Source organism: Carlito syrichta, unplaced genomic scaffold, assembly GCF_000164805.1.
Source record: "Carlito syrichta isolate Samal-C Ts95f unplaced genomic scaffold, Tarsius_syrichta-2.0.1 Scaffold308147, whole genome shotgun sequence".
Classification (NCBI taxonomy): Eukaryota; Metazoa; Chordata; class Mammalia; order Primates; family Tarsiidae; genus Carlito; species Carlito syrichta.
The window spans coordinates 361680-381522 of NW_007252243.1; the positions used below are offsets into that span (position 1 = coordinate 361680).

General features: G+C 35.8%; 1 protein-coding gene and 1 pseudogene across 1 annotated transcript in view; one reads left to right on the plus strand and one right to left on the minus strand.

The window, feature by feature from the left end:
* Positions 1-18868, plus strand: part of LOC103267481 (neuron navigator 3-like) — a 120235-nt gene extending 101367 nt beyond the window's left edge. Inside the window, exons 6-7 of the mRNA XM_021716064.1 lie at positions 1513-2539; positions 18745-18868. Of these exons, the coding sequence (XP_021571739.1) occupies positions 1513-2539; positions 18745-18868 (1151 nt within the window). The remainder of the gene's footprint in view (positions 1-1512; positions 2540-18744) is intronic.
* LOC103267480 lies at positions 12837-13573 on the minus strand (annotated as a pseudogene).
* Positions 18869-19843: the final 975 nt, after the last annotated feature.

A 19843-nucleotide genomic window follows, 5' to 3' on the forward strand; every position in this document is an offset into this window, starting at 1 on the left:
TGAGTTGGAGTCTCACTCCATTGCCCAGGCTGGAGTGCAGTGGCACTCTCACGGCCACCCCAGCGTCGATCTGCCGGGCTCAGGTGATCCTCTGCCTCAGCCTTCCAAGTAACTAGGACTACAGGCTAGTGCCACCATGCTTGGCTAAATTTTTATTTATTTTAGAGAGTAGTTCTTGCCAAGTTGCCTGGACTAGTCTCAAACCCGTGGGCTCAGGCAATCCGCTCAACACTGCCTCCCAAAGTGCTGGGATTACAGGCTGAGCCACTGAGCCCGGCCTGTATGAATTCTAAAAAAAAGTTAACTTATTATTAGATACTTTAGAATTTAAATATGCCACATAAATACTTCGACTTTTCAGTGAACTACTACATTTAAATTTCGACTATATAGTACAGACTTATACTATTACTATTAGTTTTTGCCGGTAGAGATGAGACATTTTAGAGAGGTAGTAAGAATTAGAAATCAGCATTGGTATAGCAATTTACTTAAGAAAACATAAATTTAGCATACATTTAAAATGCTAACTATGTTCTTTTAGGTACACTTTTTTTTTAACCTGCCTGGTTCATACAAAAATTCCACTAACAATTTGACCTCTTTTTTTTTTTTACCTTTAACTTATTGTTATTTCCTTTTGTTGTATGTTAATTTCTTCTTCTGAAAAATGAGTTAAGACTTGTATTCTGTACCAGTTGGCTTGATTCCATACAGTATCATGTGTTTTGATTTTTGTAAAGAAGACATTTTAAAATAAAAGCACTCTAGTTTTACATTTATAAATACTTAATAAAATTCATTGAGGTTCAATTCCTGAATATTATGAGAAAAAGATACTCTTTATACAATATTTCTGTTGAGCATTTCATCAAAAACAGTTTGCCTTTACTTTTCAATATCTATATATTAACAGTACCAAATTAAATATCTAATTTAATCATCTTCTAACTCTCCCAATAAAAGGATGAAAGAGGAAGGCATTCATGGTTGATAAAACTTAAATTAAATAATATGATCAGAATTATACAATTTACGAATGTTAACATTTGAATTGAAGTCTTCTAATTCTTTGATCACTTATTTAAACTTCTGTAATCTTCCCACACTTGTAATATTTATGGAAATTAATTAGGCTCATGCCCAAGCACCAAGGTGTTCTAAAAAACAACAGGTATATTGACTGATTGGAGATATCTGTGACTAGCAAGTTCATTTGAGTAAGAATACATTCGGCAGCGGGGACACACACACACACACACACACACACACACACACACACACACACACACACACACATATATCTTTCCCAAAACCAATGCCTCCCAAACACTACATTTTTGATAAATGATAAAAATCAATCACGTCACAGAATTGATTGGTGCCACAGAGCGGGTCTCTTTTCAGTTCAGAGGAGAGATGCTTCCACCTATCAATAGTTAGGAGGTACTCAGTGGTGTGACAAAAATGAAGACTAATCATCTTTTTTTTTTTTTCCTTAACAATGTTCAGATTCCTCCAAAGGACCGCAACTGTCTTCAGGTGTAAATGGTAACATGCAGCCTCTCAGCACTGCTGGGCAGCCCCCTGCTTCTGCCATCCCTTCTCCGAATGCCAGCAAGCCCTGGCGCAGCAAGTCCATGAATGTCAAACACAGTGCCACCTCCACCATGCTGACCGTGAAGCAGTCGAGCCCAGCCACCTCTCCCACACCATCTTCAGACAGACTGAAGCCACCTGTTTCAGAAGGGGTCAAAACTGCTCCCTCAGGACAGAAGTCCATGCTTGAGAAATTCAAGCTGGTCAATGCCCGGACAGCTTTACGCACCCCACAGTCTCCCAGTTCAGGACCCAGTGATGGTGGGAAGGATGATGATGCCTTTTCTGAATCTGGTGAAATGGAAGGTTTTAACAGTGGTCTGAATAGTGGTGGCTCAACAAATAGCAGTCCCAAAGTCTCACCTAAATTGGTCCCTCCAAAAGCTGGAAGCAAAAATCTCAGCAATAAAAAGTCTTTGCTACAGCCAAAGGATAAAGAGGAAAAGAACAGGGACAAAAACAAAGTTTGCACTGAAAAACCAGTCAAGGAAGAGAAGGATCAGGTGACAGAGATGGCTCCAAAAAAGACCTCCAAAATCGCAAGCTTGATCCCAAAGGGCAGCAAGACGACAGCAGCCAAGAAAGAGAGTTTAATTCCATCTTCCAGTGGAATTCCAAAACCAGGCTCTAAAGTGCCAACAGCAAAGCAGACCATTTCACCTGGCAGCACAGCCAGCAAAGAGTCTGAGAAATTCAGGACTACCAAGGGAAGCCCTTCCCAGTCCTTACCTAAGCCCATCATCAATGAGAAAGCAAGCGCATCCAACTACCCAGTTCCTCCAGAAGGAAGGGAAGCTGGCCAAGCTTCTCTCTCTGGTTCTGCTACTGCACCATCAGCACACAGCAGTGGGCAGAGCACAGGAAATGGTGCTGTCCAACTCCCTCAACAGCAGCAGCACAGCCACCCGAATACAGCCACAGTGGCACCATTCATCTACAGGTAAGGTGGCCTCTGTTCATTCACGGTTGTAAACGTATTTATGGGGCAATATACTCTAAGTATAATAAAGAAGGCTGCTGACGTGGTGCTTTGTAGAGTTCTTTTTACTTTTAAAATTTTTATAGAGTCAGGGTCTTACTATGTTTGCCCAGGCTGTTCTTGAACTCTTGGGCTCAAGCAATCCTCCCACTGTGTCATCCCAAAGTGCTAGGATTGCAGGCATGAGTCACCATGCCAAGCCACAGAATCCTTTTGGGACATGCTAAAGATAGAAGCCTAGAATTTAATATGGAATCTTAGCCTGGAAGAAGCATTCAATGGAACTAGTTTTATTCTGTCTCTCCCTCTGAAATTGAGGTCTTTTAACATTTAACCAACTGGTTATCAAAAGGAACCATACCATGATTTTTTCTCATATTTATTACTATTACTGCCACTACCCCACCGCTAGAATTACTAGTAGTAGTCTTAAAATAACTTTGCTTTAGAGTTTATAGATATTCTATTTGTCACTCTTGGGAGAAAGTGTACAATAATGGTTAACAAGACAGGTTCTGGAACCAGACTGCTGTGGATTCAATCCCTAGCTCTGCCATTTACTAGCTATATGACTTTTGCCCAAATTACTTCACATCTTAGTCTCATTTTCTTTAGCTGTCAAATAAGAATCGGTCTACTTCATAGAGAATTTTAACAGCGATCATACAAGAAACAGGCTTATTGTATATCCTGGCATATTGTAAACATTTCTTAAATGCTATCTGTAAGCCATTACTTTCTCAGTGTAACTTTTATATTAATTTCCCACCTCTAGGTATAAGCTTCTAGGTAAAAATAATTACTTATATAATTAGTATATTTGTACGTTTTTACTTTGTTTTCACATTTTATGTTTTTACTTCATATTTTATTCCGTAGATATTAAGCTATACAGTATATGCTATATTTCCACACATATATCCTAGTGCACTGTTTATAAAGACAGCACACTTTACTTGTTGTTCTGTGATTTATTTTAATCAGTTAGAAATATATCAGTCACTGCTGTGTCCCTAGTTTTATTCACTGCCTGGCTAATAAAAAGACTGACTAGGGAAGAATAATGTCTTCTTTGTTCATCCTCCTGGAGGGTTGATAGTTTAAAAACAGAAAATTTTATGAATATATAACAAGACTTGCTATAATTAAGAATGGATAAAGATGATATCATTTAAAAGTTTATTAAATTTGTTAAATGTATTTTTTAAATAAAGCAAATAATTATAGTGATTCATTTCCGAAATGAATAACCTAATTTAAGTGCTTTTTTTCTGGGGTTTACATATCCAGAAAAACAAAATTATACTATTACACTTAAGCTCTTGGGGAGCCTCAATTAAGTCTTGTTATTCTTCAGTAGCAATAGTTAATTTAAAGCCTTTGTATTTGGATCAGATGGGAATGTGAACCTATTTCTGACTTCAGAATCCCTATCTAACAAAACAGAATTTAAGATGTCAAAGTCATAAACCACATTTCAAAAAAATACAAGAAAAAATCATGAAAGTTTAAATATGTCCTACTCAGCATCCTTGTGGATTCAAAATATATTCTGTAAGAACATCAATCATTTCAAAAATCACAAGTGAATTTCATAGGAAACCATAAATCTAGATCTGCTAATTTAGCAGGCTTCTTTCTAAAAGTAGCAACAAGCTTTTTTTGGTTTTTTTATTGTTTGAAATAAAATAACCAGTAGATATAAATTTAGCAGTTTCCTTTTGAAAATGTAACTTTTAACTATTAAAAAGAGAAAGAAGTACAACTTAGAAGTTAAAAGTGTAGACCTTCTGTGTGATCCTGACATGATCCATCTCCTTTGAGTTTCTGTTTGCCCTCTTTAAAATGAAAATTATAAAAGTGAGGTAATGTAGCCAAGTAGCTAAGGCTATAGACTACAAAGTCTGTCTCACTCTTCCTTTGTTCAGAAACAGTGTCTTGTGTTTGAGATGATGGCATTGCCTAGTTGGAATCTCAGTGCCACCCCTGGTTAGTCTTATGACTTTGGGTAATATATATAAAGATTCTGAACTTCAATATTTTCTAATCTGGAAAATGGGGATAGTAATAATAATAGAAGTTGTCTTATAAGGCGATTTTGAAGGCTGCGTTGATATTTATAAAGAGCGTCAAACAGTATGTCACATACTGAGCTTCTGTTTCTAATCCTGTTAAGTGTGGATGTTAGAGAATATCTACCTTGATCAGTTGTTTTAAAGATTAAAGAAAATAATTCTATGTAAAGTTTCTAGTGCAGAGCCAGATTTGGAATGATTGATGTAACTGTCAGTAATTGTTTTTATTATTATCAGTAATACATAATTAAACATAAATCAAACTACCTAATAAGAAAGCTTTACATCACAGTCTACATATGAGGCAATTGTTGTTTGAAGTATTTTATCAATTCAGAAAAATTTCATAAATGATCACGCAAATAATTTCAAGGCAGAGTGGTTAACATTCAAGGGTTTCAACTATCAGTGAAAGATGTTTGTTTTACAGAGTCATAACATTCAGATTGTGTAACACCTGTTATCTTTTCTGACTCTTATTGCTTCAATCCCATGTAAAAATTCTACCTGCAAAACCTGACACACTTGTCTGGAATTTTTAATCATTTGAAAATACTAATAATTTACTATTTTATAAGGTGATTATAATTTATTGAGTGCTTACCTAGTGAAAGACTCTGTGTCACAAGATTTATGTGCATTTTCTCATTTAAACTTGATCATAAACTCATGAGAAAGGAAAGTTATCCCCATGTTATGGAAATGAAGAAGCAGAGATCTCAAGTGAGAATAGTAATAATCTCTCAAGATCAAAAAGCTAGTGGAAACTTGCTTTTGAACTCAAATCTATCTAATTCTCAAAATGTTCTTTTTAAACATCCTATGGCATGCCTTATTTTGCTTATCAGTTCTTTCTGCATGTACAGAAATAAGGTGTTTGGGTTTTTTTGGATAAGAAAATGTCTGTAGTGCGTCTGCAAAATTCTCAATCAGAACTCATTTATGATGAGAAATGCTTAGATGCCATTAGCTAGTATAAATTTAAAATACATATGTATGAATATGTATATAAACATATATATGCATGATATTTAAAGATAAATAACTTCTATATAATGAGAAGATTAATGACTGACGGTGATTTTTTTTCCTCACTCCATTTCTAGGTCATGCTAGGTTAATAATTATTCCTTCTGGGACTCCAATTATGCTTTGTAATACTCTATCTTGCAAACTGAATGTTCAGAGTTCTATAAATATAATGTTGGATTCTGGAAGTTAATAGCTTTCGTATCAGTCTAACTTTCTATCCAATGCAAAGTATTCTATATAAAGTTTTTATAACTGAATTATTTCTACAAAGTGATAAAAAGTAGTTTTGAATTTGTTATCTTTATTCATTTAATGAATAGATATAACTAAGATTAAGAGGCAAAAAAATTTTAAAGAGGATTTTAATTAATCTAAGAAGTTCCTGTAATTAGAGCAATCTGAAATTGGAATAGGCTGCTTTTTAAAATGCTAAGGTGATCACCAAGGTATTTAAAAAGTGGTAAAATGCCAAGTTGCCATAGTTTAGGCAAAGAAGAATCACCAAATACTTTTCCATGTGTGTGTCAATCACTCATTCTTCAAATACTATATAATAGAGGATACAAAGATTTTTAAAAATCTCTTTCTGAGAGTGCAGTCTAGTCTGTTTATAAAAAATATAAAACCATTGCTGCTATGGAATCGTATGCAATGTACAGAATTAATGTAGAAAAAAGATATTTTTAAAATCTTACATGATAGCGAGGTCAATCAATGCATCATAGACAAACTAAGAGAGGAGATTAAAATAATGAGTTTGAATTTGTCAGGTCAAAAGGAAAATGTTGTGCCATCATTCATATTTTATACTCTCTGATTTTATATTCCAATCATGATGGAATTGTGACTTGCTCTGCAAATACAAGTAATAAAACTGCTGCAGAGACTAGAGGTTGAGAGTCATTATTGTATGAGTGAAAGACTAAAGAAAAATTTGAAAGAGTCTATATTTTGTTATTCTCTTTCAATCATCCCCTTTCATACATCTGGTTTTCAGCTAGTCCTCCCAACTCTTCTGAAACATATCCTCAATTGGATTTTCTTTCCATTTCTACTCTCTCTGCTGGTTCAAGCCACATGACCACCAATTATCACCTAATATACCTAGTGGGTCTCGCAGCTTTTACTTTGGGGTCTTTACAACAACATCATTCATACAGCAGGCATTCTGACCTTCTAAAAACAAATATCATATGTCACTCCAATTTGTGAAGTCAACTAGGAGATATTTCCAATATACTTAAAAAATAAAACTCAAACACCACATCATTACCTACCAAGCCCTGTGTAATTAAGCCCTGTGTAATCTAGCCCATTATTTATCCCCCCAGGCACACACAAGCTTCTCTTCTCTATAGAGCACTATATCCCATCCTTTATTTTCTTCTTCAACTCACCACCCCATCCCACCTTAGGGCGTGTTCTCCCTGCGTGTAATGACTATCTTCCAGATCTCTGCAGGTGCATTTTGTCATTGGATCCTCTAATCTCCAACCACCTCCAATCATCCACTCCCTAGGGGACGTCTACCATGCCCCTTGCCAGAATTCTGTCTCATCATCTTCCTATATTGTTTTCATAAAGTTTATTACCATCTGCTCTTTTCTTGTTTACTAGCTAACTAGTGTGATTTCAGCCACCTCACACTGTAATATAAGCTCATTGAGAGCAAGAGTCTTATCTCTCTTACTTAGTAGCACAATTGCCCAAGACAGAGCCTACCTACAGTAACACCAAGTAAAAGCTGTTGAATGAAATACCCATCATCCTGTGTTAGAATCACCTGCTGTAGAAGAAATTTAAAACCTGCCAAAAATGTACAAAAAATTCTGAAGTCTCTCATTTCTTTTTTTAAAATTAGAAAATACAGTTTATTTAGAAAGCAAATTAGAGAGAGAAAGAGGAGATTTGCTTCCCCAAGGTAGGGGAGAGGGCCAAAGCTTAAGAAAACATGGCCTGGCAATAGCTCAAAGAGCACATGACCACACCATAGCTTAGCAAGGCAATGACTGTGGCAATGACAGTGGCAATTGCTTCATTTCTTATAAATGGGAGGGTTTAATGGAAATGTAAACAGCTTTAAAATATTTAAAGAATTAAACCATACTTTCTGTTTAGCACATTAATTAACTTATTTTTTTTCAACAGCTATCTAATAAATATCTCTTATGCATTAAGGATAGAGTAAAACAACCATGACTCTCATAAGTCATTTTCTTTTCATTGTTACAATGTAGTATACAAGAGTCAGGCTCAAAGAGGAGTACAAAATATGGCTGGAAGAGTAAAGTTTCCCAGGAGAGAATCAGATTGGATATACTGAAATTTAAAAAAAAAAAAGGAAAAAATTACCTTTAGATGTTGGAATCAGGGAAAGCGGCACAGGAGTCGAGAAAGATAAGTGGGGTTTGTTAATGCAAAGATTAATGCAGAATGGGAAATTTAAGGCTGGAGGAACCGTATAAACAAGATTAACATAAGATATACAGAGTGGTTGGCAAGTAACTCAGTTTTCCTGTACACTGAAGATTGATTGAGGCCCTGTTGTAACAGAAATTCTTGAATGCCAGGAACTTGGACTATTTATGTGTTTGTATGTGATGTGATCATACATGCACATGAGCATGTGTGTGTAAGGCATGATTAGAAAACGTACTCTTTCCACAGTGCATAAAATGGATTGTTTGTAGGAGAGGTCAGAATAGGATGAAACAGGTAAAATGTCTAGATGAAGGAGCAATTTATTGACTTTCATAGGTAACTTTGTTAAGTCTTGAAGAAGGTCCTAATTATGTAATTACCACATATATATATATATATATATATATATAGAGAGAGAGAGAGAGAGAGAGAGAGAGAGAGAGAGAGAGAGAATACAGCATAGTTTTTCTTTCCTTTCTTTTTTAAAGACCTCCTCTTATTGTTCCTCTTCTTTCTTGGTATCTTCCCTTTGTGCTATATTCTTTAAAACTGTTTTCCATGCTTGGGGTTCAAACCTTAGCTTCTTTAAACTTTCAAAAAATACTCTTGACCCGCCTGGGCAACGAGACCTCATCTCTACAATAAATCAAAAAATCAGCCGGGCGTGGTAGCGCATGCCTGTAATTCCGGCTACTGGGAAAGCTGAGGCGGAAGGATCACCAGAGCCCAGCAGGTTGAGGTTGCGGTGGCCGGGGGCGGCCACTGCACTCCAGTATGGGTGACAGAGTGAGACTCCAACTGAAAAAAATAAAAAAAAAATACTCTTCTCTTCCCATATGCCATTCCCCCACATTACTTTTGCATTCAGTACTTTACAGCTATATTCTTCATGTTTATAAGAATATGTGCAATAAAACAGGAAAATAATTAGTTAATGAAGAAAAAAAGAGAATCCTGCAAGTTTTCCCTAAACCTATCTCTTTAGCAGCTTCCAACAATTTTTTTAAAGTAAGTGTTAACCAGATTTATAACTTGCTATTTTGTGGTCTACTTTCTTTTCTTTATTTTTTGCCCATTTGTAGTCAATGTCAAGAAGACTATGCATTGGACATAAAACACACATCTAGAGGCAAAGAAAGAAGAATCGGGAGTGTAAGGAATTTTCAGAAGAGAAAAAAATAGACCTAAGTTTTCAATAAGGCCAGACACTGTTATTGAGGAGAGAATCTTTTTGCTTCTTAAGGTTATTCATTAAATATAAGCTGAGACCCTCTATACACACTTGACTTAAAAAATTAGGTCACAGAAATCTAAACTTAGAGTTTGTCCTTATTTTTGGTATAATGTAGTGCACCTTACACAACAGCATCATGAATTCTTAGAAAAAAAATTTGTTGTAGCAGGTATTTGCGAGATTACACATTTGCCTTGAATATGACTTAAGAAATTGACATTTGAATACACTATGTTCTAAAAGACAAAGGATGCAAAACATTCATTTTGAAAATGCTTGCTCACAAGGTTTTAGGTTTGGCTTTTTTGTTGAGCAAGGAGATTGAGTAGGAGGAGCTGTGGGTTTACCAAGATTGAGATGTAGAGCCATAACCATCATTCAGATAAAGCTTTTGTAAACCCTGCAGCTACTATTAAAGATTACACTGCGGTTGTAGTTTTATGTGAACTGGGCATCTTTGGTCATTTGCACAAACTACAGTTTATTGAATTCTTGCTTTGTGAGCTTGTCTTTTGTGAGATTTGATATATATTCACACATCAGGAGGCAGTTGAAATATTCTCACATAGCAGTATTTTTTAAGATAGAAGACAGAGTCACTGCTAGAAGAGGTACTATTGTGTAGAATACTGCTATGAGTTGGCATTCTCTCAGCAGAGAAGTTTATAAACTACCTTTTCTGTACTTGCTTACAAGGTTCACTGCCAAATTGCCTAATCAAACCATTGTTGTTTCTTTTCATATTTTTGGAGGAAACAATTTTTTTTGTTTTTTGTTTTTTGTTTTTTTGAGTTGGAGTCTCACCTCGACCTGCTGGGCTCCGGTGATCCTTCCACCTCAGCCTTCCAAGTAACCAGAATTACAGGCATGCACTACCACACCCGGCTGATTTTTTTGATTTATTGTAGAGATGAGGTCTCGCCTGCCCAGGCGGGTCTCGAACCCACGGGCTCAGGCAATCCACTCACCTCAGCCTCCCAAAGGCGTGGGATTACAGGCTGAGCCACCGATCCCGGCGAGGAAACAATTTTTAAACTTACAGAATATTTTCAAGAATAGTGCAGATAACTCCCATATGTACTTCACTCAGAGCACCCAGAGACCTTATTCAAGTTTCAATAATTGTTCCAAATATATCACTTTTAGTAATTCAGGGTAAATGGTACATGCAGTTGCCATGGTTTCCTAATACCCCTAAATCTGGAACAGTTTTTTAGTATTTCCTTGACTTTCATGACTTTGACATTAAAGGTCAGGTATTTTATATAATATTTCTAATTTGGAGTTGGCTGATATTTCCTCATGATTAAAAATGTATATATATGCACACACATATATGTGTATATGTATATTTTGTCTGGAGTATTACAAAAATGGTGCTGTGTTTTTCTCATTGCATTTTCTTAGGTATCACATAATATAAATATATCAATATTACCTATTTTGGTGGTGTTGAATTTGCTTGATTAAAATAATGTCTATTCTATCCTAAAATTATCTTACTCCCACTTATATTTAATAAGTATTTTTGGTGGAAATATATTTTGAGTCTGTGCATAAAAATTATTTTCCTCGATCTACTTTTACTCACAAGTTTTATCATCCATTGAGATTTCTTGCCTGCATTAACAATTTGTTGTGGTAAATAATGACTTTTTTCCTAATTCCATCTTTTTTCTGCATTTACTCCTTGACAACTACTTTAAGAAAGATATTTATTTTCTCCCTATGACCTGTTTATCTATTTAAATTGTGTGAATTAATGGATTTCTATTATATTCAGTGGGTTTAATCTATTCCTATCACAGCTTACTCTGATGCTTAAATTTCCCAGATTTGGCCACTGGAATCCTCCTCAACCTACTTTGTGTGTCTTTTCAACATATCCCATCACTATTGAGAACTTTCTTTGTGGCTCAAGGTGTTCTAGGCTCATCTTGAACTTTCTATAACTTGTTTCAGCTTTTATTTAAGGTGCCCTGATTTCTTTTTATATAGGGTGGAATTTAGAAACCAAGATTTCACTGCTCCTATATTTTCTTATTGATCAAAACTAAGAAATATATGTATTTCTTGGTTGTGTGTGTGTGTGTGTGTGTGTGTGTGTGTGTGTGTGTGTGTGTGTGTAGATATATATATACCCCCTATTCCAACTCAACATCACAGTATTTATTCTTCTTTACAACTTGCACCTCCTTTTGCCAGCCACTGGAAACCTGGCTGCCATTATTCTTGATGTCTTTTCTCATTTGCTCATCTCCAGCTTCCCTGAGTCTAACAAATCTCCCATCCCTATTGGACTACTCTTTGCTCTAACAGTTTCCTAGCCTCAGTCCTGGCTGTTACCTGTCTACCTTTCTAGCAAGAAGGAAAGAGAAAAGTGAGCATATAACTATTTTTTGAAAGCTATGTACTTTTCTTTACTTTTTGTTGGGTTGATAAAACAAGAGTTACAATGCCACTAGTTTATGTTTCTGGCTGATTTATACACAAATGTTCTTTTTTGTATCCACATTTCTGACTATATCCATATCACAATGAATCCACAAGGAGATATATTTTTGAATAAAAGTTAATATGCAAACACCCCTATTTATGAAATTGATTTTGAAGTTTGATAGAATCTAGAACTTATTACTGAGTTCCTTTAAGTGGACAGTAAGTAAAGAATAACATTTAGGGTAGAATAGTGAATATTGTCACATTCAAGGACTTAGTGACTGGGCTGTCAGCTAAGGGGACTGCAAATGCAGCAAAGGCTTAGTGTTCAGAGGCATTTGAAAGGAGTTAAACTGTAGCATAGTGGTTAATAGATCAATATTCAGAGGTAGCTAGGTTCAAGTACTGGTTAAACATCTACGAGATTGCTACCTAGGGCAAATGATTTGACCTCTCATCTTAATTTCTTTATCTGAGGCACCTATGTTACAGGATTTTTGTGAATTTTGAGTGATATGCCATAGGAAAAAAACTAGGCACAATACTTGGCACATAGTAAGTGCACAAAAACAGGTAGGAGCTTTTATGGTTATCATTGGTGAAATCTAGATTTTTTTTGTCATGCCTCTAACTACTTTTTATTTGCAACTACATGATTTTATGTATTTCTTCTAAACAACAATGACATAAAATAGATTTCTTTGTGTATAAATAACTTACTTATGCTCCATAAAGTAAATGCTCAAAGGCGCTAGAACAGATTGTCCACTCCTACAGTGTTTTCGTATCCAACAGAATTGATGCACAATATATAAATAGTCAAGTCCAATATTAAAAACTCAGGCACTTGACTAACTTTAATAAATTTTCCCAAACCATATCAATGTATCTAAAGTGCATATATATATTTTTAAGAAAGATTATTCTCAATGACTTCTATAAAAATAAGTTTGATGGTTTGGTCCATCTAACTTCACTACTATTAGTATGAACTTTAATGTGTAGTAAGGTTTATTCTACCTTTCTCTCAACATGACACAAACAGAATCAAAAGGAACTAGTAAGGTGCTAATATGTGAGGATTAGTCCAGTGATTCCAGTCACAATGCATTCCAGTAGGAACCTGGAGATATGGTTTATTTTTCCTTTCCTGATTTGGATAACCAAATGGAACAGGAGGAGGGTAGTGATTCTGATGGCCATTCCCTCGGTACATTCCTGGCTGTTTTCTGGACAAAGGGTGCTACACTGGAAGAGGTGGATATATAAGTTCTGAAATCTGGTACACAGGACTTGGGGTTGCAGTCACCAAATTGGGTTTCACTTCCACCTCCTTACTTGTTTCTTCATCCAAAGAGGTTCCTGAATGATAATCAGAGGTAACCTTATCAAGAGCTCTGGTAACTTTCTTGGAGATTTCATCCTTGTTCTCATCCTCATTTTCAAAGCTGGCAACAATGAATGCATTGTTTTTCTCTCCACACCGACAGCACATTTCACATGGGTCCACTCAGAGAGTAAGCTCCTTTGACAAGCCCAGGTCGCTGTACAAGATGCAGCTGTTCTCACAGGCTTTCAGAAGTCAGGATCAACTCTCTGGAACTTATTGACTGGAATACATCTGTAGGCCTGTCCTTTTGATGACTTTTCTGGATACCAGTGATTTTTATATTTCTCTTGAAGTATCAGAGTCAATTTCTCAGCAGACCTCTCAATTGCCTCTTTTTTCAATTTATCATGTTTTCGAACTAGCCTTGTAAAAAAGAAGACAATAGCAGCAGTTTCGTTCTTCATTTTCTTCCCGCTGCGGCTACTGCAGCTGCCGCCCCGGGGCCGCGGAGGCGCTGTCCGGGGACCTTGGGATCCGCCTCAGTGGACCCTCGCTCAGCTACGGCTGCCGAGTACCAAAATCTAGATTTGTAACTACTATAACTCCTAGTAACAGATGAGGGCCCTGACCTGTCCATTAAATTCTAAATAAATTAGAGTGTTTTTGCAGTGCTATACCTTATAACTTTGATAAGTACTTATGTTGACCATGCTGTAAATACACAGTGGGATAGTCCACACAAGACCATATCTGCTAAGTATTCTTAAAGATTATCATAATACTAAGTGGTTTTATTTTTACAGTTAATATTAAGGAAATGTATTATCAGTTTGTGTGGGAACAGTGAATGATGCCACTGAAATATTCACTATATCTGTCAAAATGTACTTTCTGATTAAAAAACACTCTGAATTCTGAAGTCTTTATTAAATTGCTTCATGAATCAACTCAAATCTTTTTATTTTATTGGTATAAAGCATGCATAAAATTACAGTACATGTTGGGAATCTCCAGAGATTTAACTGAACTTCTTTGATCATTCATATAAAAGCTAAATCTTTACCAGTTAGCATTGATTGCCTCTCTAGGGACTGGAGTTAAAATCTAATTTTGCTTTAACAAATGATGAGGTAAAAATGCTAGAGAAATGGATGGCTTGTAACATATATATTTTGTAGAGATATCTGGTCTCACTTATGTGTGAATATAAACCAAGGGTGACTTTTAAGTCTTTTTATAAGATTTGAAGTTTATCCCTTTTATGTTTGTTTCATTGATTCATCTATTTCCATATTATTGCTAATGCAGATCGCTTGTATAGGGAATATAATAGGAAATACACTAAAGAACTTGAAAACAAGGGAAATAAGAATCTCTTGTGACTTAATAAAAAAAGATATAAAAGAATGAATCAGTCAGAAACATACACTGCTAGCCCGGCATGGAGGCTTATGCCTATAATAGCAGCACTTTGGGAGGTAAAGACAGGAGAATTGCTTGAACCTAGGAGTTCAAAACCAATATGGACAACATAGTGAGATCTCATCTCTACAAAAAAATTTTAAAAATTAGCCAGGCATGGTGGTGTGCACCTATAGTCCTAGCTACCCAGGAGGCTAACATGGAATGAGCAACTCAGCCTAGGAAATCCAGGCTGCTGAGTCATGTTCATGCCACTGCGTTTCAACCTGGGTGACAGAGTGTAGCCCTAACTCAAAAAAAAAAAAAAAGAAAAGAAAAGAAAAGAAGGAAGGGAGGAAAGAAGGGGGGTGGGGGGAGAGAGAGAGAAAGAGAAAGGGGAGGGGAGAGAAAGAAGAAAACTACATTGCCGCATTAAAAAATAAAACAAAGGCTTCCAAGACAAGACTGAGCTGTCAGAAGTATAAACACAATTTGTAAAGAGTGTCTCAAACAGTGGTAGTGGAGACTTAGCCAATGGAATTGAGTATTAGGTCATATATTGAGGAAGATAGCCACAAGTTCGCTTCTGAGGAATGCTTTTTAAGATATGTTTGTCTTGAGCAAAGCAAAAGCTCTACTGCCAAAACACATTTGAATATCCTTTGGCTCCAGATTTTCTTACAAGAAGATAGAATCGTTACAACTAACATAGCCACAAGCATTCTGGCTCCTGTGACAGCTGCTGGTCTTGTTCTCATAGGAATCAATTAGCATTGGACTTTAGACAAACATCTCAGTGAAATACTTTATGTGACTCAGCTTCTGAGAGATCAATCTATGAATACAGAGTCTGCAGAACTATAGGCCAGCCCTGGCTCCCAGCCAGTTCACCAAGGCACTGTGCCTTTGTGACATTTCTTGGCAGCCAGCCAGTCAGCTTTCCCTGGGGTCTACAATCGCACTGCATGCTCTCCATTTAAACTTCTTCAGTAAGTAATAAAAATCTTCAAAACACTTCAGAGGATTTTTTTACCCTTCATTCAGAGACAATAGGCTGAGAAAGAAGTCAGTGAGGTAGAGTAGCCCACAAGAAATTAAGCCAGGTGGAAGAAAAAACTGTAGCAGACTTTAGAAATGAGTGAGGAGGGACTATCAGAAGATGGGAGGGGATATGCGAGAAGCTGGGGCCAGAGAAGAAAAATAATAGGCTTCACAAAGAGTAGATATATTTGCTGCTTTAATATTAAGCAGAATTTTACTTTACATTTACAAGAAAATGACTTTCCAGGCCTTTAGTAATAATAGCAGTTGATTTCACAATTATTTTGTAAGGCACATATTTTTCTCTATTTTTACACATGAACAAATGGACATTCAGAGAGGCAAAGTAACTTGCCATCATCACATGAGTTAATAACTATTCAGCGATGGGGCCAAGTTTTACACCCAAACCCAGGGCATTAATCATTATGTCTCCCCTCCATATGTATTATCAACCAACCATACTTACATGATTTATTCATTTGTTTACTGAATATTCATTGAATGAAACCTAAATGCTAAACACGTGACTAGACATTGGGAAACAATGGTGTGCTTGAACATGAAGAATAGAGTTTAGTTTGGGAGTTAAACATTAATGAAATAATTATATTCATTTCATATTATGAGAGTGCGAAGTGCTGGAAAGATAGGTCGAGGGAAGCCTAACTGATTATAATTTTTGACTTTACTGGATCAGTGAACTTTGGAAGGATTCTTTAAGAAATAACACTTGAGCTAAGACTTGAAAGAGAAAGACGGATGAGTTGGATGAAGTGGGAATGAAAATAATCAAGTGCTAAGACCTCGTTTAGGCAGGATGCTATGGGGAGGGGGCCAAAGGCTGTCATGCCACAGTGGAGAGGATAAAGCATAGACTTGTGCAAGATAATGTTGAACAGTAGACAGGGTCTCAACCATGCAAGGCCTTGGGGGCTCCGTAAGCATTTCACCCAAGGATTCCATGAATGAGGATGAGGTTTGTTGACAAAAGATTGTGAGTTCGATTCTGTACATAATGGGTTTGACGTAGTTTTGTGACAACCTAGAAAAAATGTCAGACAGTCATCATACGCATCTGAAATTCAGAAGAAAGTGCTGGGTTACAGTTAGAATTTTGGAATTCATGTATGGATAGCTAATAATTATTAATACCATTAATATGATAGAGAGATCATAAAATGAAAACTGGAGGAAGGACAGGATATTCCTTTGGGGAACTCCAGAATTTTGCTCTTTGTATTTCCCCCGCCCCTTTTCATTTCTACCACCCAGAACCATAATATTCAATGGTTGTGTAAAGGAAAACAAAAGAGGAAAAAAAATACAATCCACAGAAAAATTAGAAACAAACTGGAGAATTTTTGTCATTAAAGCCAAAGTAGGAGAGTGTCATGAAGAGAGGAGCAATCTGCTATTCTAAATGCTGCCAAAATATTAAACAAGATGAAGACTGAAATGTCTTTTGCATTTAACAGCTTTGAGGTCTTTGCTGGCCTTAATGGTATATCCTGTCACTTGAATAGTATATCCTCTTTCTTAATTTTATGTTCCTTATAGTTGGTTTTAATTTAAAATAAAATAGGAATCATCTGCCAGAAATTATTGCAGGCCACGGCACAGCTCTCTATAGGAGTTCTTGTATAGTTTTGTCTTTCTTTTATGTATTAATTCACATATTTGACATATACTTCTATACATGCAGCATATAGTTTTCCATAATATCTTAAAATTTTAAAAAAATTTTCAGAGTTTCTAGATCTGTCAGTTAAATATCAACTATTTCTGATATCAATTATCAAACTTTATGTTTTCTCTAAACTAGGATTTAGGCTAAGTGCAGTGACTCATGCCTGAAATCCCAGCACTTTGGAGGCTGAGGTGGGAGGAGCATTTGAGGCCAGGAGTTTGAGAGCCACCTGGACAACATAGTGAGACCCATTTCTACAAAAATTTAAAAATTAGCTAGGTGGGGTGGTTAGTGCCTGTAGTCCAACTGCTCGGGAGGCTGAGGCGGGAAGAGTTTGTGAGCCCAGGAGTCTGAGGTTACAGTGTGCTACAGTCATACCCCTACACTGCAGCTTGAGTGACAGAGCAAGACTCTATCTCTAAAAAAAGTACATACATAATATAAACTAGTATTTAGAATAAAAGCAAAATATTAACTAATCATTGATTCAATAAATATTGAATTTTCATTCACATATTAATACCCACTATAGATGTTCTTCAATTAGTAAATAGTCAGAGATCACTTGCTGTGATCTATACCCATACTCGAAATGGAACTCCAAGTAAGGCAAATGAGCTGTCTGCAAAGAATACAGTCCAGTGTGCAATACTATGCTGACTTGCCTCCTCCTATGTCTTAGTAGTTCATGCTGTGAGTTTTTAAAATAGATGATAGTTTGGATCAAATGTACATTTGTTTTGAGGCTCCACAAGAAAGGAAGTGTATAATGTTTACCTGTGCATAAAAGAAAGAAAAATGCATGAAGTAAGATTACAATATCAAAAGTATACAGTTCCTTTGTTGAGTTCTTTCCATTTTATTAGACCTACTCTTTACAAGCTAACCACACACACAAAGAAATACTCATGTTCATACACAGACAATAAAATACACAGACATAAAACATATAAAATAAAAGGTAGTTGCAAGAATGAGAATTTGTTTCTCATTGGCTTACTTTTCCTGAAGTCTTTGGTAGTTATCATACGACATCTATTGCCTGGAACCAATTTATTGTTTAATTTATTTTATTTATTATTACTTTGTATTTTAGAATATACTTTGTGAGATTTTCATGAAAAAAATAGAATTTTGCATATGTTTCAGTGATTTTATTATTCTCACAAGAACATGATTTGACCAGATTTTCTCTAAAATAGCAAGAAGTTGAATCTTTTCAAATCGTTTGTCCTAAAATACAATCAACTGTTGGTAGTTACAAGTTTTTAAATGGATAAAAGTCTAAAATATCTGATTTAATCTCTCCCACTTGGATTTATATGAAAAGTAACAAAATTCTCTTAGACAGTCTTGGAGCATTCCAGTGATAAACAAATGCTTACTTACCTTGATGGAAAAACCTTTGATACATTGATTTTTCTTGTATTGTGGAATTTCCACTTTGATGAGTCACTGGTGATTACAATTGCTAGTTATTTCTATGTTCTTGGCTAATTTCAGAGCACATTCAGAAAATGAAGGTACCTCTTTACCATCTGCTGACTCCTGTACTAGTCCTACAAAGATGGATTCATCATATAGTAAGACTGCTAAGCAGTGCCTAGAGGAGATATCTGGTAAGTGACCTGATTGATTGGTAGGTCAAACCTCAGACTTTTGTCATCTCTCTGCAAGTCTTTTTTATGATATCTTGATTATGCTACATGGTTTTTTATGCAAAACTGAACTGTATACATGTCATGCTTCAGAGATTCTTAGATATTTGGCTATTCTGCTTGGGATGATCTCTTTGTTATTCTGAAAAGAATGGTAATGCCTTCAGAAGCTGGACTGTAAGTCATTTTGCCCTCAGTCAAGTTGAATGCAATCAAAGGACACCTGGAGAATCTTCTGTTGTTAATAAGACATACCTTAGATATATTTAAAGATTGAAGATATACTAAAGATTGACAGCGTAAATTTTCCATGGCTAATCCAACCCTGCTCTGTCTTCAGTTTTGCACTATTTGGAACATTTCTATGTGGCGGCTACAAATGTGCATTCTGGGATAAAATTTGATTTGGAAATGTTTTAATGTATATAGGTGATATAAAAAATATATACATAACCCAGACACAGTTCAATAGCTTTTTAAAACAGGGTTCTCAGTTTAAGCACAATGTTTTTTTTCTAGGATCTAGGCAAGCCTAAGCATATGTGGAAGGCCTTTTGTGTAATTTCGTTATGTATAGATCTATATTCATGAAAAGTCAAGTAACCTCTTGGAAAAATATACTACTCCTAAGGAGAGAGGAAGTTTAAGAAGATTTTATCTGTTTCTGAGTATAATAATACATGAAGAAAGTAGAAGTATGTCTGTTATTCCAATAAATCTCTGGCTTAGTCTTGTATGTTCATAGCTAAGTTCAGAGAAAAAAAAAACCTAATGGAACGATTTAATTTAAAAAAAAATACTCCACTCTGAAGCTCATGAAAAGCAACCATGTTACAAATTTGGGTTTTAAGACATTTCCTAACCTTGGCAAACCTGAAACACATTTTGGCAAGCATGGGACATTACTGCAATATTCTCCAATGGATACTGGCAGCAGTGACAAG